At 37.1% G+C, this 22,216-nt stretch overlaps 1 protein-coding gene and 1 long non-coding RNA gene across 3 annotated transcripts; both read left to right on the top strand.

The window, feature by feature from the left end:
- The first annotated feature begins 701 nt into the window (after positions 1-701).
- Naa50 (N-alpha-acetyltransferase 50, NatE catalytic subunit) lies at positions 702-21,783 on the top strand. Of its 2 annotated transcripts, none has more exons than XM_005003405.4 (5): positions 702-963; positions 15,766-15,899; positions 16,645-16,764; positions 17,194-17,260; positions 18,858-21,783. In XM_005003405.4, the coding sequence occupies exons 1-5, from the start codon at positions 956-958 to the stop codon at positions 19,033-19,035; spliced, it is 507 nt and encodes a 168-aa protein (XP_005003462.1). In that variant the 5' UTR covers positions 702-955; the 3' UTR covers positions 19,036-21,783. The 2 variants fall into 2 exon arrangements, with proteins under 2 accessions (XP_005003462.1, XP_003469327.2); XM_003469279.5 differs by having other exon boundaries at positions 704-963; positions 15,763-15,899.
- LOC134470502 (uncharacterized) lies at positions 976-13,593 on the top strand. The gene is made up of 2 exons (XR_010039435.1): positions 976-2,211; positions 7,992-13,593. It is a non-coding gene; the product is annotated as an uncharacterized LOC134470502 (long non-coding RNA).
- Positions 21,784-22,216: the final 433 nt, after the last annotated feature.

Here is a 22,216-nt window from a genome sequence, read left to right as displayed (position 1 = left end):
CTGATCGCTTGAATATTAACTTTTTGCGATTAAAGTAAACATAAATTTTTACAACGACTGTGTTGTAAACTGCAATGCAGAAAGCGAGCCTGGCAAGGGTTAAAGAGCATCGCTAAGGAAGTGACGTTCAAGCCTTGATGTAGGGACCGGAAATGGCGTTAGCGTTCCGTCCTTCTGGGCCCCGCCGGCCAAATCCAGAGCTGTGAGGGTTGGGGCAGTCACGTGATTGTAATAGTTGAGGCTTGCAACAGTACCCAAGTTACCCGACCCATTGTTAATTACGTTTATTTTAAAAAAAAAAAATCACCGAATGTACTTGATTTTTCCAGACTTCTTTACATTTATAAGGGTCAGACAAAAAACCCTATGAGACAAGAGCGTTTGAAGGTCACTGTGGAGCGCCAGACTGCGGAGAACAGGGTTGAGCAACAACGACTTTGCGGATGTGGAAGTGGGGTGGGACAATCCAGGTTTTACCGCCAGGGCCTACCAAGCAAGCCCCACAAGAAGTGTGGCAAGAGATGGGAGGCAGGACATGACGCCCGGAGGCCCAGCCCGGGAGAAACATGGAGGCCAAGGAGCGAAGGGGGAAGGGTGCGCGGAGGCAAGCAGTGCGGCTGCGCGCGAGGCGGTGGACGCACGGCGCGCAGAGGGGGCGGGGTGAAAGGTCACAGCACGGCGGCGGGGCTGGCTGGCGGCGGGCGGGAGCGGACTGCCCCTTGTGCACGTGTGGAGAAGCGGCGGTACCTGCGCGCCGGCGGGAGACGTCCCCGCCCTCTCCGCAGATTAAGGCCGTGCTCGACTTTTGCGGCCTCCGTCAGCCCCTCAACTCTCTGCTCTAGGCGAGGAGGCCGGCTTGGGTTGAGTGGCCCGAGCTGAGGGCGCGGAGAGCTCAGGGCGGCGAGGACGACGGCGTTGAGAGTGGTGGTAACGACGGCCTCAGCAGGCGGGGAAGATGAAAGGGTGAGGAAGGGCAGCCGGGTCGGGCCGTGGAAACGGAGCGTGCTGCGAAGCAGGGGGAGACGGAGCGCAAAACCCGAGGGAGAGTTCTGGGGTTCTCGGTTCAACTCCAGTCACGGAGGGGGCGGCGGCGAGGCAAGGCTGTTGGCGGGCTGAAAGGGCGGCGGGGGCGAGGGGCGGGGAGCCAGGACTGCGGCTCGGGGAACGAGAGTGGGCTGGCCGGGGCGACGGGGAAGAGCTATTGTGAGGCGCCTGGGGCCTCCGCCGGCGGCGCGCGGCTGGGCCGCCTCCGGCCCACAAGTTCGGGTGCAGCGGTCTGGTTGTCCTGCTGTCCATGTACAGGCTGAACACTAGAACTGCGGTGTTTGACACTTTTCGGTTGTATTCCCACTTGGGAGCTATGCAGAACCTTCGTAGGAAGAAGGAATTAGAATAAAGAGCACGGGGATGAGTATTAAAAGATAGTGACTCAACTAGATTTGGGTTGGATCAGAACGAGTGGAGGAGGGGGAATGAACTCGATTTGGGGTGCCAACATATTTAAGGAAGTATTTGCATCAGTAGGTGGAGCTCTTGCTTCAGTTGTCGGAATTGCCCCTGACTCTTTGAGGGGCTCTTGGGTTATTCTTGTTTGTCTGAAGTCTGTTGGCAAAGTTAAGGTTCGATCTTTCAGTCTCTGGCTTGGATAAAATGAAGGATTATTTTGGTTTAACTTTACATTTGGATAAAATGTCATCATTAACGTATATACTGTTAAAATACTAGTTACACCGCATTGTGTAAAAAAGCAGTGCTTTAAAAAGCCATTTTGCAGTTTGCCTTTATAGTCTTTGGAGAATGAAATGGAAGCTTGTAAGCTTTCTGAGACGCTCGAGGTGGTTTTTTTCTTATCACGAATTGATTAAAGAATTGTAACTGTGCTTGAAGTTAGTAAAACTATTCAAACTATTCATCAGCTATTTTGAGAATGAAGTAAGTCACTTTTTGGAGTGAGCTCTTGATACCTAAATAAGAGCTTAAATAGTATTTCTATTTACCTATATTTGAAGGCACATAAAAGATTATGAGAAAGTTTAATTCGGTCTTAGATCTGTTAAATGTTTTGTTATTCTGATTTTTCTTTAAGTACTGCATATTCATTACAATGTTGAATTGCCTATCTTGAAAATATTTGCTGCACTTGAATATCGATCCAGGAAGTTTGACTGTTTCATATGTTATCCAACGTATTTAGGGAGTCTTCGTTTTCTGGTAAGCTGTATTCCTGCAGTATAGATGTTCTCTAATTTTTTTTCTATTCTCAATGCCACGTATTCAATACGTATTTGTCACATTCTGTTAAAGTAATAAAAAGGAGCATGAAGAGTTTCTCGTGTTGAAATTGCCATGGACTTGTAAAGTCCCCCAAGAGATTATTCTGGACATGTAGATCTAAAATTTAGCTCAGTCTCCATAGGATGTAAGTAAGACTTTATGATATCTAACTTGGCAACACAAATGGGGCCAGTGATATTATTCACAGCTAAATTAATACATTCGTGAAACTACTCTTTCCATTTTAAGTGAATACAGAAGTGTAACCTGATCCAGATACCTAGAAATGACTAACTGGACAAATTTAGAGGGAAATTTTTTTTTTTTGGTGATGGTGGTTGTGGTGCCTCAAAATGCTAGAGAAGCATTATACTGCTGCTAAGCTACATCCCCAGCCCTAAATTTGGAGAAAAGTTGAGTTACTGAAATCTTAAGCCGGCAACCATGCATAAAAATGTTGCTTCCTTTAGGCCGAAGTTGCTTGTTTTTATGAATCAAGGGGACTGTGGCTTGAATTTGTGAATTATAAGCTGATTATGTTTGTTAGTCCTTTTTAGGGAAGAGGATATTCAAGCAAGATATTTGCCATAGACATCCATGACTGGGGTGGCAATATAATTAGTCATCAGTGTAATGGAAAGTAAAACTAAAACCTTTTGTTCTTCAATTTTAGTAAAGAGGTACAGATTAGTTCTAATAAAAATGGCTTTAACATGAATACTTATGAATAGAGTTGCCAAAGTAGAGAAAGAAAAATCGGTAGCAATATTATGAATATATTTCTGTATAGTCTATGATTTAAAATACTTAAAGGAGCCATTTTGACCAAATGTTACTAGAAAATACAACTGAAATATAAGATACTGCCATCTGAAACAAAAATCACTATCATTTAGATTAGGAAGGGGCACAGGGCAGTGCTGGAAATAGTCTATCTTTAACTGTGTGTTGATTGATTACATAGATTTTATATATACACACACAACATAGCTATAAAATAAGTTGAAAACAAGATTTGTGGTCTTTGCTGAATGTATCTTAGGTCTGTAAAACTTTTAAAAGATTATCTTTTTTCTTAAAGATTATCTTAATGTTTTTGTCAATAAGAAAAAGCTAGTCAGGCTAAAATAGCATTTCACAACTTTTATAAATCTGCAATTCATACTTTTTGCTTTATGAAACCAATTTGTGCTTGTCTATTAAGATACTGAATCATAAAAAATACTTTATAATGTTCCCTTTGCTATGTAGAAATCAAGTCATATAAATTCCTATATATACTACAATTTTTTTTTTTTTTGAAACCAGATCTCGCTGTGTAGTTTAGACTGGTCTTGAATTCATGGCAGTCCTCCTGCCTCAGCCTCCTAAGTGGGGATTACAGAGTACAGTTTTCTAAAATAGAAATTTAATGCTCTACTACAAAGGATAAATGGAAAGTAAATGATAAAATCTCAGTATGTGATGCTCAGATATAGCGATGTAGCAAAACACAAGCATCAGTTTTTTGCTCTGTCTGTAAAAAGAATCATTGTATAATTTAGAAAGTATCTGTCACCTACACAGTTTTATTGGTGACCCATGCTGGATTACCATTAGTAGAGGGATTTCTTTTCCCAAGTTTGTGAACTACTTTTAGAAAAACTTAACAAAAAGTACTTAAGAATTTCTTTGTTGGAGAAGTTTTTAAAGATTATCTAGTAGGCTGAATACTTGTCTGTTGCATCTATATGTATGTTCCTTGATCATCATTTTGAACATCCTGACTAGTGTTGCATATTAGTGAACTTGGGATATATTTCCTGTTATTGAGCTTTGTGTCCAAATTAATTTCATCTTGTACACATTATCATCAACCAAAATTTCCCACTGGATGTGGTGGCATAGGCCAATAAGTCCAGCATGAAGGAGGACAGGAGTTCAAGGTTGGCCTAAATTATATATGTAGCAAGACCCTGTCTTAAAAAAGAATTTTTTTCCCTAAGTCTTTTTTTTTTTTTTTTTTTTTCTTTTTGTCTTTTTCCTTTTTATCGGTACCAGGGATCGAACTCAGGACTGCCTGCTTGCAAGGCAGGCGCTTATGCCGCTGAGCTAAATCCCCAGCCCCCTCCCTAAGTCTAAAAAGCATTGTTTTTGAAGGCCAGTGCTTTTACCAGACCAAACTAGTACCTGTATTAAATTTCACTTTGATGTTTGAATCCTGTGAAAATCCAAAATTTCTCTTTCAGGTAGTAACTCTGGCTTTCAACTTCAGGACATCTGATGAGACATGCTTTCTCCATTATTCAATGTTTTTTCTTAATCTTTTTTAAAAAATATGGCCTACAGTAACCAATAGAACCCCACTAATAGTAGAAGCATTCTTGGTTGTGAAAATGAATATTCTTATGGATTTTTTTTTTTAAAAGAAATAGTTGTTTAAAAACAAGAACTCTTCCTTTAGAATCTAGTTTCCAGATGGTAGATAATTTGAATGTTTCAACTTGTGAGCCAGCAGTTAATTTGTAACTCTTTTTTACCTCTGTGGTAAAGGACTATGAGGCCACCATTCCAGTTTTTTGTGTTAATAAGATCATATGTTTGTTTGTGTTGAGATAAGATCTCTGTGTAGCCCAGGCTGGCCTGGAACTCTGCAGTCCTCTTGCCCCAGCCTCTCTCTTGCTGGGATTATAGGCACTTGCTACCACCCCCAACTGCCACTTCAGTTCTACTTCAATCATTTCTGTATTTATATGCCATCTTTGAGCTAGTGCAACCTAAGTTCTGCTATTGTCATTCCTAAAGCTGTTCTTAAGAGAAAACCTTTTGTTTCAAGTCTTTAGGCTTATCATCTCAGTCCCCTACATGCTGTAGTGAACACTTGGTTAAACTACTAGGCATATATCTTTTATTATTTCTTTCCATTAACTTCCTAAAGTGAGTAATTGAGCTGGCAATCAGAGGATACTTTTTTTTTTTTTTTTAAAGCTTTGATATTTGTTGCCAACTTGATCTCCAAAAGTAGCAATTTACACCCTCAACAGTGTGAGAATATTTTTCTTGTCTAAGGGCAGTTTTTGTTTTTGTTTTTTGTCTTTTTGAGACAAGGTCTCTATGCACTTCAGGCTGGTCTTGAGCTCATTTTGTAGCGTAGGCTGGTCTCAAACTTTCAGTGCTTCTTTCTGCCTCAGCTTCCTGAATGCTGGAAATACAGGCAGATTTTAAAGGGGAGGGAAACTTGTAAAAATCTGAAAATGAAAGAAGGCATTAGTACCTATCCCAGCCAAGAGTAGTATAAATTTTTGTCTAGAATGTGCTGTGCACCTTGAATTTTTGTAAAATGATAAAAAATAATAAATTTCCTTACAAGTTCGTTTGAGTACACATTTGTGTATAAGTTTAATTGTAGTATTACTTTGCTGATAAGTGGTATTTTTTTCCCTTTTTAAAAAAATTGTTATTGAAGTGGACATTTTTCACTTTTAGTGGTCATTTGTTTATCTTTGTGACTTACCTGTGTTTATAATTTACCTGATTTTAACTGGGATACTGATTGCATGTACTTCAGATGACAAAAGAATCAAAGATAATGTTCAGAGTGGTGCCAGTTTAAGATCTAGATGATTTGAAAGAAAAATTTCAAAGGCATTTGGAATGAGTGCACTTTCTAGTTTATATAATTTATTGTATAACTTAAAGGAAACTTCCTGCAACACAAATAGTTGCTAGCAGAAGGACCACTTTGTAAGTACTTTGACCTCTGGGCCTTGGTTGCCTTTTCTATAAAGGGAAGGGCTAGAATAGCCAGAGATTCTCACAGACGGATTCTAATCCATTGTAGGTATCAAAGCTACAAATAGCTTTGATTAAATTCTCAGACTGAAAAAGGTGCTTTTATTGAATCCTGCTGTGATATATATATCAAATGTTTGCTATTTCTTTCTTTGTCAGCACTTTATGATACCAAGGAGCAAAACTTTGAAGTTATATTTGAATTTTTTAAACTGATCAGTTTGTCCTTGTGCCTGCCTACTTTCTTATCCCTTCTCCTCAATGATTTGTTTTACTTTTCTTTTCTTTTTTTTTTTTTTTTTGTACTGAGAATGAAACTCAGGACCTTGTGTTTGCCGGGCAGGTGCTGCGCCACTGTGTTATATCCCCGGCCTGTGTGTGTGTGTGTGTGTGTGTGTGTGTGTGTGTGTGTGTGTGTGTGTTTTAAACAGCTACCGCTGCTTAGTGGATCAAGACAGATTTTTTTTTTTTGAAGGGGAGAGAGAATGAGGGAGACAAAATTTCACTTGGTAGTTCAGGCTACACTCATTGTGTGTATCCCAGGCTTGCCTCAACTCTGTGAACCTCCTGCCTCATCCTTCTAAGTGCTGAAATTATAAGCATGTGCCATAATGCCCAGCTAGATTCTTACTCTTCATCATATTGCTGTTAAGGATGGTATAGTGTTTATAAAATATTAGTGCAAAAGCAGGTACAAAAGTAAACCAAGAAAGAAAGAGCTAGGTGGGTTTGGAGTAGTTTTATATGGGCAAACAGTTGTTGGAACGCTGAAAGAAAACTATCAGTGACCACAATAAGTGATGAAGAGGTGTATCTGTGTGTTTGAATTTTCATTTTGTAGATTATCTGCATTCATTGAAAGATTTTAAGCACAGAAGTCATCAATTTGTCTTTTAGAAGGATTATTCTGATTGCATTGTGATACTGTTTTCTCTTACAGCTCTAGACTTACTCTCCTATTTGGATTTATGCTGGATGGCCCAATTCATTGCTAGGAGAATGGTTATGAAACTGTCCTGGGAAGCAAAATTAATAGGACTTAAAATACAGCATTTGATGATACATCAAAGTAAATTTCATAGGATGAATGATGGGGATATTTGTAAAGATATCGAACAGCTGGACATGATGCTACAATCCCCAGCTTTTGGGAAGCTGAGGCAGGAAGATCACTATCAGCTCGAGGCCAGCCTAGCCTACATAGTGAGCTCAAAACCAGCGTGAATTACACAGAGACCCTGTCTCAAAGAGGAGGAGAGAGAGAGATTGATTGAGAGAGATTAGACTTTGGTGTTCTAATTTCTTATGGAAAAATGATGTCAGTTTTGGCTAAGTTGAATTTGAGGTTCCATGGTTATTACTAGTAAGCCATCAGAAGTGCATGGTTGGCTTGAGATTTGGAAATAAAAACATTAACATTTAGATGGTAGCAAAGGAAAAACTGCCTGGAAAGGAGCTCTCCTAATTGTGTAAGACAATGGAAAAAGTTTTTCCACAGAATAATTTGGGTATGTCCTTGAATAGATGGTGTCTATGATTAGCATTAGTAACCAGATAATTGCTGAGAGTTGGAGATTTGAGATTTTGATCTACCAAACCAGTACTTTTTTGATGCCTGCTGAACTACCAGAACAATGTCTCTCAACCATGGGTACTCAGCCCTCCACCCCTACTCCCATACATATACTCTTTCCAAATACTCTATTGGTAAATGTTTGGAGATATAGGAAGGTGGGGAGAATTTTAGTACCTAGTGGGTGGAAGTTAGAGATGCTATTAAATACAGGAAAGCACACCCCAAAGAATTACTCAGCCTCAGATCTTATTTAATACTGAAATTGAGAAACTCTAAAATCTAGATGAGAGTCCATCAATTGTAATAAGGCTAGAGATTATTTGAATACTTATCCTAAGTTTTTTGTTTTGTTTTTGTTTTTGTCTTTTAGAGCTAGGTCTTCGCTATGCAGTTCAGGCTGGCATTGGGCTCATTTTGTAGCCCAGGCTGTTCTCAAACTTGCAAATGATTCTCCTGCCTCAATCTTCCAGGTACTGGGATTACAGGAGTATGCCACTATACCTGGCATCACCCTCTATTGGTATCTCCAGACTAGTAGCTTTGGGGCACAAACACAAAGGAAGAGAAGGACTGCAGATCTGCGGACCAAAGTTACAGCTCTTAAAAGATTCAATGAGACTTTCCCAGAGAGAGAGATGGCTATGCAGTATGAAAGTACTTGGTTTTGCATGCTATTACTTTGCTATATTTTGTCTATTAAGCTAACGTGTTAAAGACTTGCCAGAAATAGCCATATAGGTGAGTTTATCCAGTAGGGTTTCATTAAATTACACAGCAGTAAAATGGTGATGCTGTACTCTCTGAGATGACTGGCAGCTTTCAAACACAGAAGCTCCCATTTGCTTAATGCATCTGCTTACTCAGAAAGCAGAAAATTATGAACAACATAATTCATAAAATATATTTTATGACTGTAGTTTTTTGGGATATAATATTTGCCTACTTTTGTAAGTATTAAAGATGTGCAAGTGGTAGTCAAAGTGTTAATGGTCATTTCTATACTATACAGGTTATTAGGTCCTTTCTGAGAGATATAATTGTCTTCAGTTTATTGTATCTTTTGGGGGAAAGATAATTAATAGTAATTACTATTGAATTGGTAATCTGTTTCCAGTGGCATCTTGGCTTATGATATGGGAAGCTGAAAAGACCCTCGTAGGAAATAGTAGGTGGGTTTAGGGTGCTTAGGCAGTCTTACAGTCCTGGCAGATCCTTTGGTTCTCCTTCAAGAGTAAAGATCCAAGACTCATTTACTCTAGTCTTTGGTTCTTAGCAGGCTATTGTCATTTCCTTTGTCTTGGGGGGAACTCCCCCTTTTGGGGGGGGCAGTTACCTGGAATCAAACTCAGGATCTCACATTTGTCAGGGAGGTGCCGCACCTTTGAGCCAAGTCCTGCCTCCAGGGCCACAAGTTTTTGTTCTATTTATAATACCTCTTTGAGAAAGTAGTATGGGATAAGTGTATTCAGATGTTGAAATTGTTCGGTGGCTTTACTTTAAACATGATGAAAGAGCCAAAATACAGAAAATTTATCTTTTGCTTGTGAATATTAACTGTACCACAGTATAATCTTGTAGACTAAAACTTCTTTTGGAATCTGAAACCTTGTGATGACCGTGCATTCATGCCATGATAGCACTGTGTTGATATGCATTATCTAAAATTTGTCATTTTCTAAATTTCTCAATTTATTTTTAGTTGACCAGCCTCCACTAGAGTTTTAGATCTTAAAGTCTCAATGTTCTGTGTTTTTTTTATATCTTAAAAGAGGGATATACACTCAGTGCTAGAGTGCAGACCTAGTTTACACGAGACTCTGACTTCAATCCCCAGTGGTGCTAGAAAATTTGTTTTCTTTTTACTAAACAGACTAGTCTGTGCTGACAATAATTAATAGTGGGCTGCATAAAGAGGCCCAATCATCTCACTAGTTAAAATTCCAAAACTGAGCATAGCAGCACACACTTAAAATCTCAGCATACGGAAGGCTGAGGCAGGAGAATTGCTACTACTTCAAGGCCAGCCTCTCTCCCCCGACCCAAAGCAAGCCACTGAGAAGAAATGAGATGGAAAAAAGAAGAATGAAGTTCATAAGATCCTGAAAACCATAATCCCAGAGGACAGTCATCAAAGTGTAAAACTTTTCTCTAAAAGAAGTACATGAAAAGGTGCTCAGTACTGTTTTTTATTTAGAGACATAAAAACCACAAGATGCCATTACCCACTTAATAGAATAGCATACATTTTAAATGGTGACAATACCATTTGTTGGAGATAATGTAGAACAACCAGAATGCTCATACGCTTATCGTATAACCCAGCATTCTCACTCCTAGTGTTAAGGATTACTCAAATTGTGTATGCTCACCACATTCCAAAAACCAAGGGAGACTTGATGAAAAGGAAAAACAACTTTATTTAAAGCTAGTTCCTTGGGGCTGGGGATTTAGCTCAGTGGCATAAGTGCCTGCCTTGCAAGCAGGCAGTCGTGAGTTCGATCCCTGGTACCGATAAAAACGAAAAAGACAAAAAAATTAAAAAAAAAAATAAAGCTAGTTCCAAGGAGACAGAGAGCTTCGTATCATCTCAAATCACTATCTCACTTGTGTTTTGGTGTGCAAGGGATTTACAGTAAGGAACAGAGGGGTGAAGAAATCCAGTGAGATTAATAGATGTCTCCAGGCTTGTTTCAAAATCATCTTTCTGAGGGGCTGGGGATTTAGCTCAGCGGCATAAGCGCTTGCTTTTCAAGCAGGCAGTTGTGAGTTCGATCCCTGGTACCGATAAAAACGAAAAAAGACAAAAAAAAAAATCATCTTTCTGGACCCCTTTTCCCTGTGTAAACAAAGTCAGACCCTGACCTCCTGGGGCCAGAATCTACATATTCTGTCTTTTTCTCCTGGGAAGCAGTTTATGTCCTCTACAAGAGGTACTTTTATCTTTTTTTTTTTTTTTTTTTGGTGCCGGGGAATTTAACTTACAACCATAGGTTTCCCAGGGAGGTGCTTATGCCACTGAGCTATATCCCCAGCCCCTTAGGAGGAACTTTGGTTAGCAACTTGTTTTGTTTTGTTTAGACAGGGTTTTGCTGTATAGTGTAGACTGGTCTTGAACTTGCTTATATTGCTCAGGCTGGCCTTGAACTCACAGGAGATCCTCTGTCTCCTCCAGAGTGCTGGGATTACAGGTGTGTGCTACTACACCTGGCCACACCTTGTTTCTCTTTTCTTTTTCTTATTTTATTTTATTTTTTACCAGTACCAGGGATCGAACTCACAACTGCCTGCTTGCAAGGCAGGCGCTTATGCCACTGAGCTAAATCCCCAGCCCCTTGCAAATTGTTTCTAAAAGAAAAAAATTTAACTTTTAAAGATCTATTTTGTCCTCGCTGCCACACTAGGTATTTATTAAAAGAAATAAAAACTTAAGTTCACACAAAAATCTGTATGCAAATGCTTATAGTAATTTCATTATATAATTTTTTTCAACTAGAGGATAGGGCTAGGAGTGTAGTTCTATATGTGTGAGTCCCTGGGTTCTACCACTAACACAAAAATAACATTTAAAAAAAAAAAACCCCACACTGTGCCTATACAAATGAATACTACTTAAAGTAACAAGAAATGAACTCTGTGTTGATACAACAGCATGGCAAGTCTTACAGGCATTATGTTGAATCAAAAGCCAGTCACTATTATGTGATGAAATTCTTGACATGACAAAACTATGAGGGGCTGGGGATTTAGCTCAGCGGCATAAGCGCCTGCCTTGCAAGCAGGCAGTCATGAGTTTGATCCCCAGTACTGATTTTAAAAAAAAGGAAAAAGACAAAAAAAACTATAGGGAACAGAAAAGAGATTAGTAGTTGTCTGGAAGTAGTAGAATTGAACTGCAAAATGTTGTGGAAAAATTTCTTGGGGTTGTAGAACTGTTGTATGCTGATAACATGACTGCATAATTGCATATTTCTATAATGGTGATTAATGATAATAGGGTATTCGGTAAAGCTTATGGAACTATATACACAAAAAATGGACTTAAAGTTAGAATACTATGGAAAATTCCACCCCACCCCACCCCCAAAAAAAACCTGGTAAGTGAAGAATAACTTAATTGTTGATACAGACTGAAAATTGCTAACTGGTACACTTAATTTGGCCAAATCATTACTGACACTAAATTTGACTAAATACTTGAATTGTCGTGCTAAATAAATAGGACTCAAGTATAAGTTGTTAATAAGAGACATGTTCTATTTGCTGTTTATTTACTTATTGAAGAGATGGGATCCCAGCATGTTGTCCAGGTCGGTCCCAAACTCCTGGACTCAAATAGTTCTATTCAGCCTCTTAAATAGCTGGTACTACAGGATAGCACCACCATCCTGGTTACACTTAGAGGATACCGAGAAGTTATATTCAAAAAATAAAAAAGGTTAAAGATGCACTGATTATAAAAAAGGTGTATGTGTCTGTATGATGGACTAAGTTAAGATGAATATCAGTAACTGATTATATGACATGTGTGTGTCTGTGTGATGGACTAAGTTAAAATGAATATTGATAGCAAAAGGGAGGGAAATTTGAGCCAGGAATGTAGCTCAGCGGCACAGCACCTACCAACCAAGCCTGAGATCATAAATTCAGTCCCTAGTACAAGGGGGGGGGGGATTTCAAAATTGAATCAAATTACAAATTCTTCATATCAGCCCTTAATACTTGTACACTCACTCTATTAACAGCTTGAAAATATGTGAAGCAAAAAGGACCATTTCCAAACTTTCTTTGAAGGCAACATAAGAAAGCCTGACAAAAAAATTATAAAAGGAAGAAAAGCAGATGTGTTCGTAAATCACTTTGATAAAGACAGAAGATAAGACTATGCAGCCAAGGATGGAGAGGCCATCAACAAAAAACTACATAAGAAACATACTGTGCAGAGAGGTGATCAGAAATTGAGTTTTTGCTGGAGATTCAGCTCAGTGGCATAAGCGCCTGCCTGGCAAGTGTGAAGTCGTGAGTTAATCCCCAGCACCACAAAAAAAAAAAAAAGAAAAGAAATTGAGTTTTTAGTATGTTTACCTTGAGTTTTCTATTAGAGATACTTCAGATACAAGAGTTTGGCCTTCTGAATGAACTTTAGGTTAGAGTCAGAAATTTGGAAGTGGCAATGTTAAAGTCTTAAGATTGTGAGATAAAATGATGTCACTAAAGGTAAAAGAACTCTTAAAATTAGTTCTCAAACTCTTAACTTCCTATGTTTACACTCAAGTACATTTGATATTTGGCCTTATTTAGCAAAGATAGCTTTGAAAACACATGATTGCTACTTGGTTGATGCTTTCCTTCTCAGAGAGTATTTCCTCCCCACAGAACAAACTCCTGGTCATCCTGTAAAACCTTCCCCAGAATCATCTCTATTCTAGTACTATTTTAGTATGTGGTATACACATGCTGTTACTAGCACGTTATACAGAGTATGTGTGCATTTTAGATCAGGTATTCAAATATTTTTATTGAAAGAAATGATGTATGCTTTGAGTAGGGATCTCATAAAAACTGCAGAAAAATTTAAGAGTTACAGAGTACTTTTTTGGTTTTTGAACTTGAAATTCTCCTGTCTCAACCTGTCAAGTTCAGAGATTACAGGTGTATGCCACCATACCCAGCTAGATTTACAGAATTTTTAAAAAAATAGATTGTCTTTTCTGATATTTTTGATGATTTTGCTTTTTTGAAACAGGATCTCCTTATGTGTTCACGGTGGTCTCAAACTCAGTAGCTATCAGGGATCTGGCCAAGATCCCCAACTGTCTGTTTGAGGGGTACAGCGAAGGATAAAATAAGAAACAGAGGGGCTGGGGATTTAGCTCAGCAGCATAAGCGCCTGCCTTGTAAGCAGGCAGTCGTGAGTTCAATCCCTGGTACTGATAAAAACGAAAAAGACAAAAAAAAAAAAAAAAAAAAAGAAACGGAGACAAATTTAAAGCTCTGTGCTTTTTCCCCCTCATAAAACAGTTCTCAGTAAGTTGCCCAAGGAGGCTCAGAATTTTCAATGCTCTTCCTTAGCCTGCCAAATAAACAGAATAATAGACATTGTGACTGGATATAGTTTTTTGAATATCCTTTCAAATATTTATGTATTAACAAAAGTTCGATTGTTGTATATGTCAATGGAATGTGCTTTTTTTCTTTGTACAATATATTATATTTGTGCTAGTTATGTGTGAACATGAACATAGCTTGTTTTAAGCAGTCCGTGTACTTGAACACTTATACTTTCCTTTTTTCTTTTTTGCCTTTATTAAAGTACAGTAATTAACATTCTTGTTTAGTTATTTATTTTATTTTATTTTATTTTTTTGGGTTTTTTTTCTTTTTGTATCAGTACTGAGGATCGAACTCACGACCACACACTTGCAAGGCAGGCGCTTATGCTGCTGAGCTAAACCCCAGGCCCCTCTTGTTTAGTTATTATCTTCAGCAAAGAATTTTCACACTCCAGGTAGGAAGGATGCAAATGATTAATTAGCATACAGTGTCTGGATTTCATTGCTAACTTAATGGTGGTACCCTTATGATCTCAAACTAGCACCTGGCCACTTGATCAGCGTCAGATAATTTTATTTATTTATTTACTTATTTATTTTGACTTAGTACTTTTTTTCTTTTGTCATTTTTTACCACTCGCTGTTAATAAGTTTATTTTTGTTATTTTTGTTTTATTTTTTGGTACCAGCGATTGAACTCACAACCTTGCACTTGCCAGGCAAACATTTATGCTGCTAAGCTAACTCTTCAGCCCCAGGTTAATGATATTTTAGAAGACAAATAGGGCTGGAAGTATAGCTCAGTGAAGAGTGTTTGCTTACTATAAGCATGAGGCCCTGAGTTGAATTACCACCACTGGGATAAAAGAAGGTAGCAAGTAATAATAATAAGTGATTGTGTCTTTGATGGTGCTGGCTGTGGTAGGAAGAAAAATCGTAAAGATTTCTGTTTAGGTTTGCCTTATCACACTTGATGAGCCTTTATCTTACAGCAAAATTCACTTGAGCTATTCAAAATGTATTTTGACAGTATGGCAGGCAAAACAGCTTAGTTACCATAAGTTACGAACTTTTGGGCTTTTAATCCTTTTTCTAATGAAAGTAATCATTTTAACTACGTGGGGTTTTCTTAGAAATACTGTTGCATCCCTTGATAGGCAGTTTTCAAGTGTGTTTTTCAAAATGAATTCTCTTGCTCCATTTCCAGAAATTTTGATTTCTGAAACGGGTGTCTAGGAATTTGAATTTGAGTACATGTCTGAATCTGATAGTGATAACACTGTTTTGTGTTTGCTTTGTGTTTTGTTCAATAACATGGTCTAACTATGTAGTTCAGACTGATCTTAAAGGCACTAAGCCGCACAGGCTGGCTTCAAACTCATACTGTCTCAGTTTCCTGAATACTAGGATTACCACTATGTCTGGCTGGACCACTGTTCTTGAATTATTTTCGTGAATTCTTAGAAGTAGCACTACCTTTTTTTTTTTTTTTTAGAAGTACCACTAACACCAAGATGTACTTTTTAGACTTTTCAATACATGATAGATTGTCCTCAAGAGATAGAACATATTTATATTCCCATGTATAAGATATAAGAATATCATTTGCTATAACCTTGTCAGTATTAAATATTAAATCTTTTTATCAGTAAAGGATTATCTAATTGTAGGATATTCTGGCCTTCTTAGTTGTTGTTGAGTACTGTCTTTGTCACTAAGTATTTATAAAAACTTTGAGCAGAGTTTGAAATAAATGCCTGTGAAGTTTGCTTGTATCTAAATGGTAGTCATAGAAGACTATGAAAAGTTTGGACTTGTCAGTGACAAAAACTGTTTAGTGCCAGCTAGGCGTGGTGGCACACACCTGTAATCCCAGCACTCAGGAGGCTGAGGCAGAACTATCATTGGGAGTTTGAGATCAGCCTAGGGTACAAAGTGAGCTCGAGGGCAGCCTGAACTACATAGTGAGACCCTGTCTCAAAAAGACCAAAAAATAACAAAAAGAAAAGGTTTGGTGACCCTTTTTAATGTTTATCGTAACAAATAAAGGTGATTATTACTTTTTACTGAGCACCTTTTGATTTGTTCCAGTAGCCGGATCGAACTCGGAGATGTAACACCACACAATATCAAACAGTTGAAGAGGTTAAACCAGGTCATCTTTCCAGTCAGCTATAATGACAAGTTCTACAAGGATGTGCTGGAGGTTGGCGAGCTAGCAAAACTTGGTACAGTGTGGTTTTTCTTCATCCTTTTAAAACAATGTGTAGTTTTTAACTGTACCTGTTAATGTTAGAGCAAGATGTTAATTAATTTAGTCTTATTATACAAGTGGAAAAATGAGACTAATCTAAGTTTTGAGAAACATCTTAGAGATAAAATAATTGAATTTTAAAAGGAAATGCAGGGCCAGAGCTCAGCGGCACAATGCTTGCCTAGTAAGCATGAGGCCCTGAATTCAACTCCTGGTACAGAAAAAAAGGAAATGCAAAATGTTTATTATTTATTTATTTAGGTACTGGGAATAGATAGAATTCAGGACTTTGCACCTGCAAGGCAGGCGCTGTGCGACTGAGCTATATCCCCATCCCAAAATGTTCATTATTTAATGTGCACATGTGTGTTGTCACTGCTTGGGCTTTACTACAAAGGAGGCTTAACCTTCCTAAGATAATTTAAGAATGAAAACTCTTGGGCTGGGGGTTTATCTCAGCAGCATAAGCACCTGCCTTGCAGGCAGGCGGTTGTGAGTTCGATCCCCGGTACCGATAAAAATGAAAAAGACAAAAAAAAAAAAAAAAAAAAAGAATGAAAACTCTTAAAGAATTCTGGAAATTCTTTTGAACATCCACAGTGGTAGAGTAGCTGATTAAAATTTAGCGCTAATTAGAAACAATGTAGTCTTTTAGAAGAGAGGATTAAATGTGTTATTTTATCCACTGAACTTTGTATCTTTTATATTTTCTACCACAGCCTATTTCAATGATATTGCTGTAGGTGCAGTATGCTGCAGGGTGGATCATTCACAGAATCAGAAGAGACTTTACATCATGACCCTAGGATGTCTGGCACCTTACCGAAGGCTAGGAATAGGTAAAGTTACTTGTGGTGGTATTTTTGTTTTGTTTTGTTTAACTTCTTCAAAGAAGCTTAAATACATTGTTATATATCTAGTAAGTCCGTTTGTTAAGATAATTCAGCTGGAAGCCATGTATAAATTTATATATCTTTGGATCAAGTTTTAGTTGTCGGGCTGGGGATTTAGCTCAGCGTATACACTTGCCTTCCAAGTGCCTGGTCGTTAGTTTGATCGCTGGTACCAAAAAAAAGTTTTAATTGTCTGTAAGGGTTTGTATAAAAAGATTGTTCTCTTACTAATTGTTTTAAATGTAGTTATATAGAGAGCATAAAATTTGGGAAAATAAATCTAGTGTATACCTTGGAAATTCTATTAGGACGTGATAAGATACAGAATTTAAAGGTTGATTTATAAGATTACTTACTTGTTTGTCTTATTAATAGGAACTAAAATGTTAAATCATGTCTTAAACATCTGTGAGAAAGATGGCACTTTCGACAACATCTATCTGTAAGTAAAATAATATTTAATGTTCTTCTCTGAGTTTAATAAATTGTCAGTAAAAATCTTTACTAGTAACTTTAAAATCTGGCCACTTTGTGTCTTTGAAAACACCATGGAAGTATATTTGTCCCTAGAATCTATTAAGGAGTTGGTTCTAGGATCCTCCAGAGGTATAAAAATCTGAGAAGCTCAAACCTCTTTGTAAAACAGCGTAGTATTGTATGTGACCTATAGATATCCTCTTACATCCTTTAAACCAACTTATATAACTTTCAGTATTTATACAATTAAAGGCTATGTAAAAATGCTGAATTGCTTAGGGAATAACAAAAATGTTTATTCAGTACAGATGCAAGTTTTTTTTTTGGGTTTTTTTGTTTGTTTGTTTGTTTGTTTTACAATATGTTTAATCTGATTGCTTGGTGTGGTGGCACACTCCTATAATCCCAGCACTCAGGAGGCTGAGGCAGAAGGATCATTGCAAGTTTGAGACCAGCCTCGGCTACAAAGTGAGCTCAAGGCCATCCTGAACTGCATAGTGAGACCCTGTCTCAAAAAAAATATTTGTTTGTGTGTGTGTGTATTTTTTAAATGTTGGTTGAATACACGAAAGCAAATTCCATGCATACGGAGGACAAACTATAATGTTTAGTAAGGGGTTTTTTTTCTTTCTTTCTTTTTTTTTTTTTTTTTTTTTGTCTTTTTCCTTTTTATCGGTACTGGGGATCGAACTCAAGACTGCCTGCTTACAAGGCAGGCGCTTATGCCGCTGAGCTAAATCTCCAGCCCTGGTTTTGTTATCTTTTAATAATAGAAAGCAACCTAACATAATACACATAGCTTAATTATTTTGGAACAAGAGTTCCAGTCATGAGGAAGCCAGGATTCTTCACTATTCAGAGTTCAAGAACTTTCATTCATTGATAGTATTTTTCTTATTTTTCTTGTGCTGTGTTGCTTGGAATCTGTGTTTTGCTTAAGGTTATCAGTAATATGCTTATTTGCAGTAAAGTTTAATGATCAAAATCAGAAATGACTTCACGTAGGTTATATTTGGATTTTAAAGAGGTTACAGATTAAAGCCAAGACTAAAATAGCTGTGGATTATTTGTAACTCATTTTAGGTGATGAGCAAGATTAAATTATGCAGTGTTATTTTGAGGAGTAATAGAGAAAGCTCAGGTTTCTTATTTAAAATGCAACATGTTTTCTGTCATGGATTGGATAGGGATATATTCAGGCACGTGAGATCCTAGTTCTTTTGTGAGTTTTTTTTTGGGGGGGGGCTTCATTTAATGTGAGTTAATTCATCCCCATGATTATTTAATTCATTTTAAATTATAGAAATCTTTTTCCCTTCTAGTAAAAATTATTACAAATATTGTACTTTACCCTTTAACTATAAGGGTTAATCATAGCCATCAGTTCTGCAAATGTGAAAGAATTAGATTAGTTTTCAAATTGTCATCAAAAGGTTCTCGGATAAAAAGTAATCTTTGTTGATTACTAATAATTGTGAAGAGAATGTAATATTCCAGAACCATTTCAAAGGTGATTGAATTTTAATATATTGTTAAATCTTTATACTTTGTTACATTTTTAGGCATGTCCAGATCAGCAATGAGTCCGCAATCGACTTCTACAGGAAGTTTGGCTTTGAGATTATTGAGACAAAGAAGAACTACTATAAGAGAATAGAACCTGCTGATGCGCATGTGCTTCAGAAAAACCTCAAAGTCCCTTCTGGTCAGAATGCAGATGCACAAAAGACAGACAACTGAACAAATTACAAATGAACTTTCTTGCACTTGCTTGTCGCCAAATAAAAAGAGAGGCCCATTAATCCCCTCCCTTCTTTGTTAAGCTTTCCCACCTTGTTCTCTTGTTCTTGGTTTTCTTTTTTTCCCCTCCTTTCCTTTAAAAGTTTTAATTTCAAGGACTTTTTAAATAATCATGTTTGGATCGTTTCAGTTGTCTCATTTTTGTGAGGTGGTTGGATTGAAGGAATATCTGTTTACTTTCATAGTTAAGATGTATAACCCAAAAATTTTGGGTCTCAAATGATTTCAAATTTTTGAATTTTTTTTTAATGTCCTGCTTTCACATTGAAGGGTGGAGCCTACAAATACTGTTTATTTCAAAAGACAAAAGACACAGCAGCAATAGCTTTTTTTCTGATTCATAGACAAGTTTGGTGTGTTTGTGGTACTTTGGGTTTTTAAAGACTATTTGTGGGATGCTTATCTCTAGACATTGCCTTTACCCCATAGTCCTTCTGAGCACACTCAGGAGTTGGACCATTGTTATCCTTGTGAGAAATACTAAACTTATTTAGATTTTTAAAGCAGTTGATTTTTCTGTTCTTGCTGATGGGTGGGGAAGTTTGGGGAGGTAGTGTTATATGTTGGTCTAAATATTTGAGTTGAACTGCTTTTTTGTTAATGAGTGGAATGGTTGTCAGCAGGTTTGTTTTTCCTGCTGTTGTTAATAGAGACATTAACATTTAGAGTGTGAGCTGGTGAGATTAATTTTTTTTTAATATCCCAGCTAGAGATAATAGCCTTTAACTGACCTAAAGAAGTTTATTGTGATTTAGTTTTTTTTTCTCCTGTCCTTTTTCTTCCAGAAGTAAGCCCAATAATACCATAGTTAGTCTTAACTTTAAAAAATGGAGTTGATGTCTTTACAGGTTAACCCCTAAACAAACCTGAAACAGGTGTTTTTGGACGACATGTTTTACAATGCCTAAAGGAAAGCTTAGATGGACTTGTGGCACAATAAATGCATGTAATGTCAACGAATACGGGCTGTTAAAAATGTTGCAAGTGAGTGTTTGTTTATATAGGAAAGAATATCTAGACAGTATTTTTTGAGAATAACATAGTTATGAAACTCCCTTATCTATTGGAGAATATCCCAGATTTGCTTATATTCTGTGCCTACAATATTGAGTTTGAGGATTTGGGATAAGAGGAATTATTGAACAAACTGCTTCTGTTCTTGGAAAGGTAGAAGCATAAAGTATTAATAGTACAAATATCACTGTGACCTCCTCTACTGACAGGAGTGGTTTTATGCTAGATCATTATCTTGCAAGTAGGGAGTGGTTCTGACAGATTGTTAACTTTTTGTAAGATGAGCTATCTGAAATACTCATGTTTTCTTCTAGTTGTCCAATCTCGGTATTTGCAATTTTTAGATTATCGATGGTGACTCAAGAAACATTCTTCATAGACTTAAAAGCAATGCACAAAGCTTGAGTTTTCTTTGATTTGACTTTAAAAGGAAGTTTGATTTGTAATATTTATCATATATAAAAATCTCATTTCCAAATAAGTTACATGGCATAATTACTTTATAGAATGTTTGTATACACTTTATAACTTTATGTTTTCATTTGGAAATGTAAAAGTACAAAGTAAAATAGACTTCAGTCTAGAGTGCCAAGAAAAGATTTTTAAAGGAAAATCGTTGATGGATGAGTCTATAGAGTTATAATCTTAGTGAAAATGTAGAAAGACCATGCTGGTTAGTCTTTAGTATCAGTTTCTTAATCTGAATCCAAGCTTAGAAGAAATGTTTAACATTAAGCACCTTTACTTACCTTCACAGATAAGTTTCGGCTTGCTCTTGCCAAAAGAGTGCTTGAATTACAGAAAGCATAATTAGCATGAAGAATTCAACCTTTTTGTAAACTTCCAGGTATCAAAATAGATTTTGATATATAAATGAATTTCCTGAGACTACACTGCCTCTATTTCTGTAACTGTTTCACCTGGACTATATACACAGTCCTATGAATGTATCCCTAAATGTGGTTATTGAAAACCAAATAGCTGCCTCACAATTAAGTACATGTTATTTAAAGACAAAAGAAAAATTTTCAAGTTTGAATTGCGTGTGTAGGCTTCCTGTCATTGTAGAGTTGTGTTTTCCACCTAGTCAATGACTTAATCTAAATTCTTAGTGTTTATAAAGGGTTAATTGTCCTCCATGAAGCTGGTGTTAAATAATTCCATCCACATACAGAAGGGAATATGTGGACGAGGTAGATACTGGGTACTAGTTCATATGTCTTTGAGTCAATAAAGACTAATGTCCATTTTGAGTTGTTTTTTTTTTTTCTTTTTTTTGACAAATGGTAAAAATAATCTTTGAGGTAAATCAGTAATTCTGTTAACTAGAAGACCACAGGATATTTCCTCATACTTCCCAAGATTGGGTCTACAAAAGAATCTGTATAGAAATCTATGCAATATATAATTTATCCAAATTAATTTTCATTTGAGGGAAAGAGTTCTAAAATATCTCCAAAGCAGTTTTCTCATCAGTTCAAAAGTCCTTCAGAAAGAAAACTATTGGGGAACCATGGTTTGTGGTGGTGGAAATGAAAAAGCTCCCTCAGTTTTTGGAGGGAATAACTTTGAAAATGCTTAAATGGTTAAGTTTACTTGGTGCAGTTAAAAATTAAACTTTTCAATTTTAATATTGCTGTTACATCTGAAATAAACTTATGTGATGCTCTGGTAGTGATCTGTGATGTCTGAATGTCAAAGGAACACCTGCGTTGTGCTGAATTCTGTAGTCAGCAACTATAGGTAGGCATTGTGTGCTGTTACCTATAATGTTTTGTTCACCTACCCCCATGCTTCCCAAACCCAGAGCCTCTATAGTGAGCTACATATTCTACCCCCACCCACCCACCCGCTTTTTTTTTTTCCCCTAAATTTTAAGTTGCTTAGGAGCATCTTGGAACTTTTGATCCTCCTGCCATAGTCTCCCTTATTGCTGGGGTTACAGGTATGTGCCACCATACCTTACTTAAGAACTAACTTAAAACTCATAAAAACAGTACAGGTTGTAATAGAAACACCCTGATTGAGACTTTTTGAGACTTGCAGAAACACAACCCAATTATCTGTAGTTTAATCCTGTGAGAGAAAAGACCTAAGGAACTGTTCT

Source organism: Cavia porcellus, unplaced genomic scaffold (genome assembly GCF_034190915.1).
Source record: "Cavia porcellus strain 051 isolate PalLab524CR breed Dunkin Hartley unplaced genomic scaffold, mCavPor4.1 scaffold_15, whole genome shotgun sequence".
NCBI lineage: Eukaryota > Metazoa > Chordata > Mammalia > Rodentia > Caviidae > Cavia > Cavia porcellus.
Note: the sequence above shows the minus strand (reverse complement) of the source record. Positions and strands in the feature narration are given on the sequence as shown.

Bases quoted from the DNA above. Each gene is read 5' to 3' on its own strand.
- Naa50 (XM_003469279.5), top strand. The intron at 16,765-17,193 runs GTAAAGTTACTT...TCTTATTAATAG, and splicing joins TTACCGAAGGCTAGGAATAG to GAACTAAAATGTTAAATCAT. The intron at 17,261-18,857 runs GTAAGTAAAATA...TTACATTTTTAG, and splicing joins ACTTTCGACAACATCTATCT to GCATGTCCAGATCAGCAATG.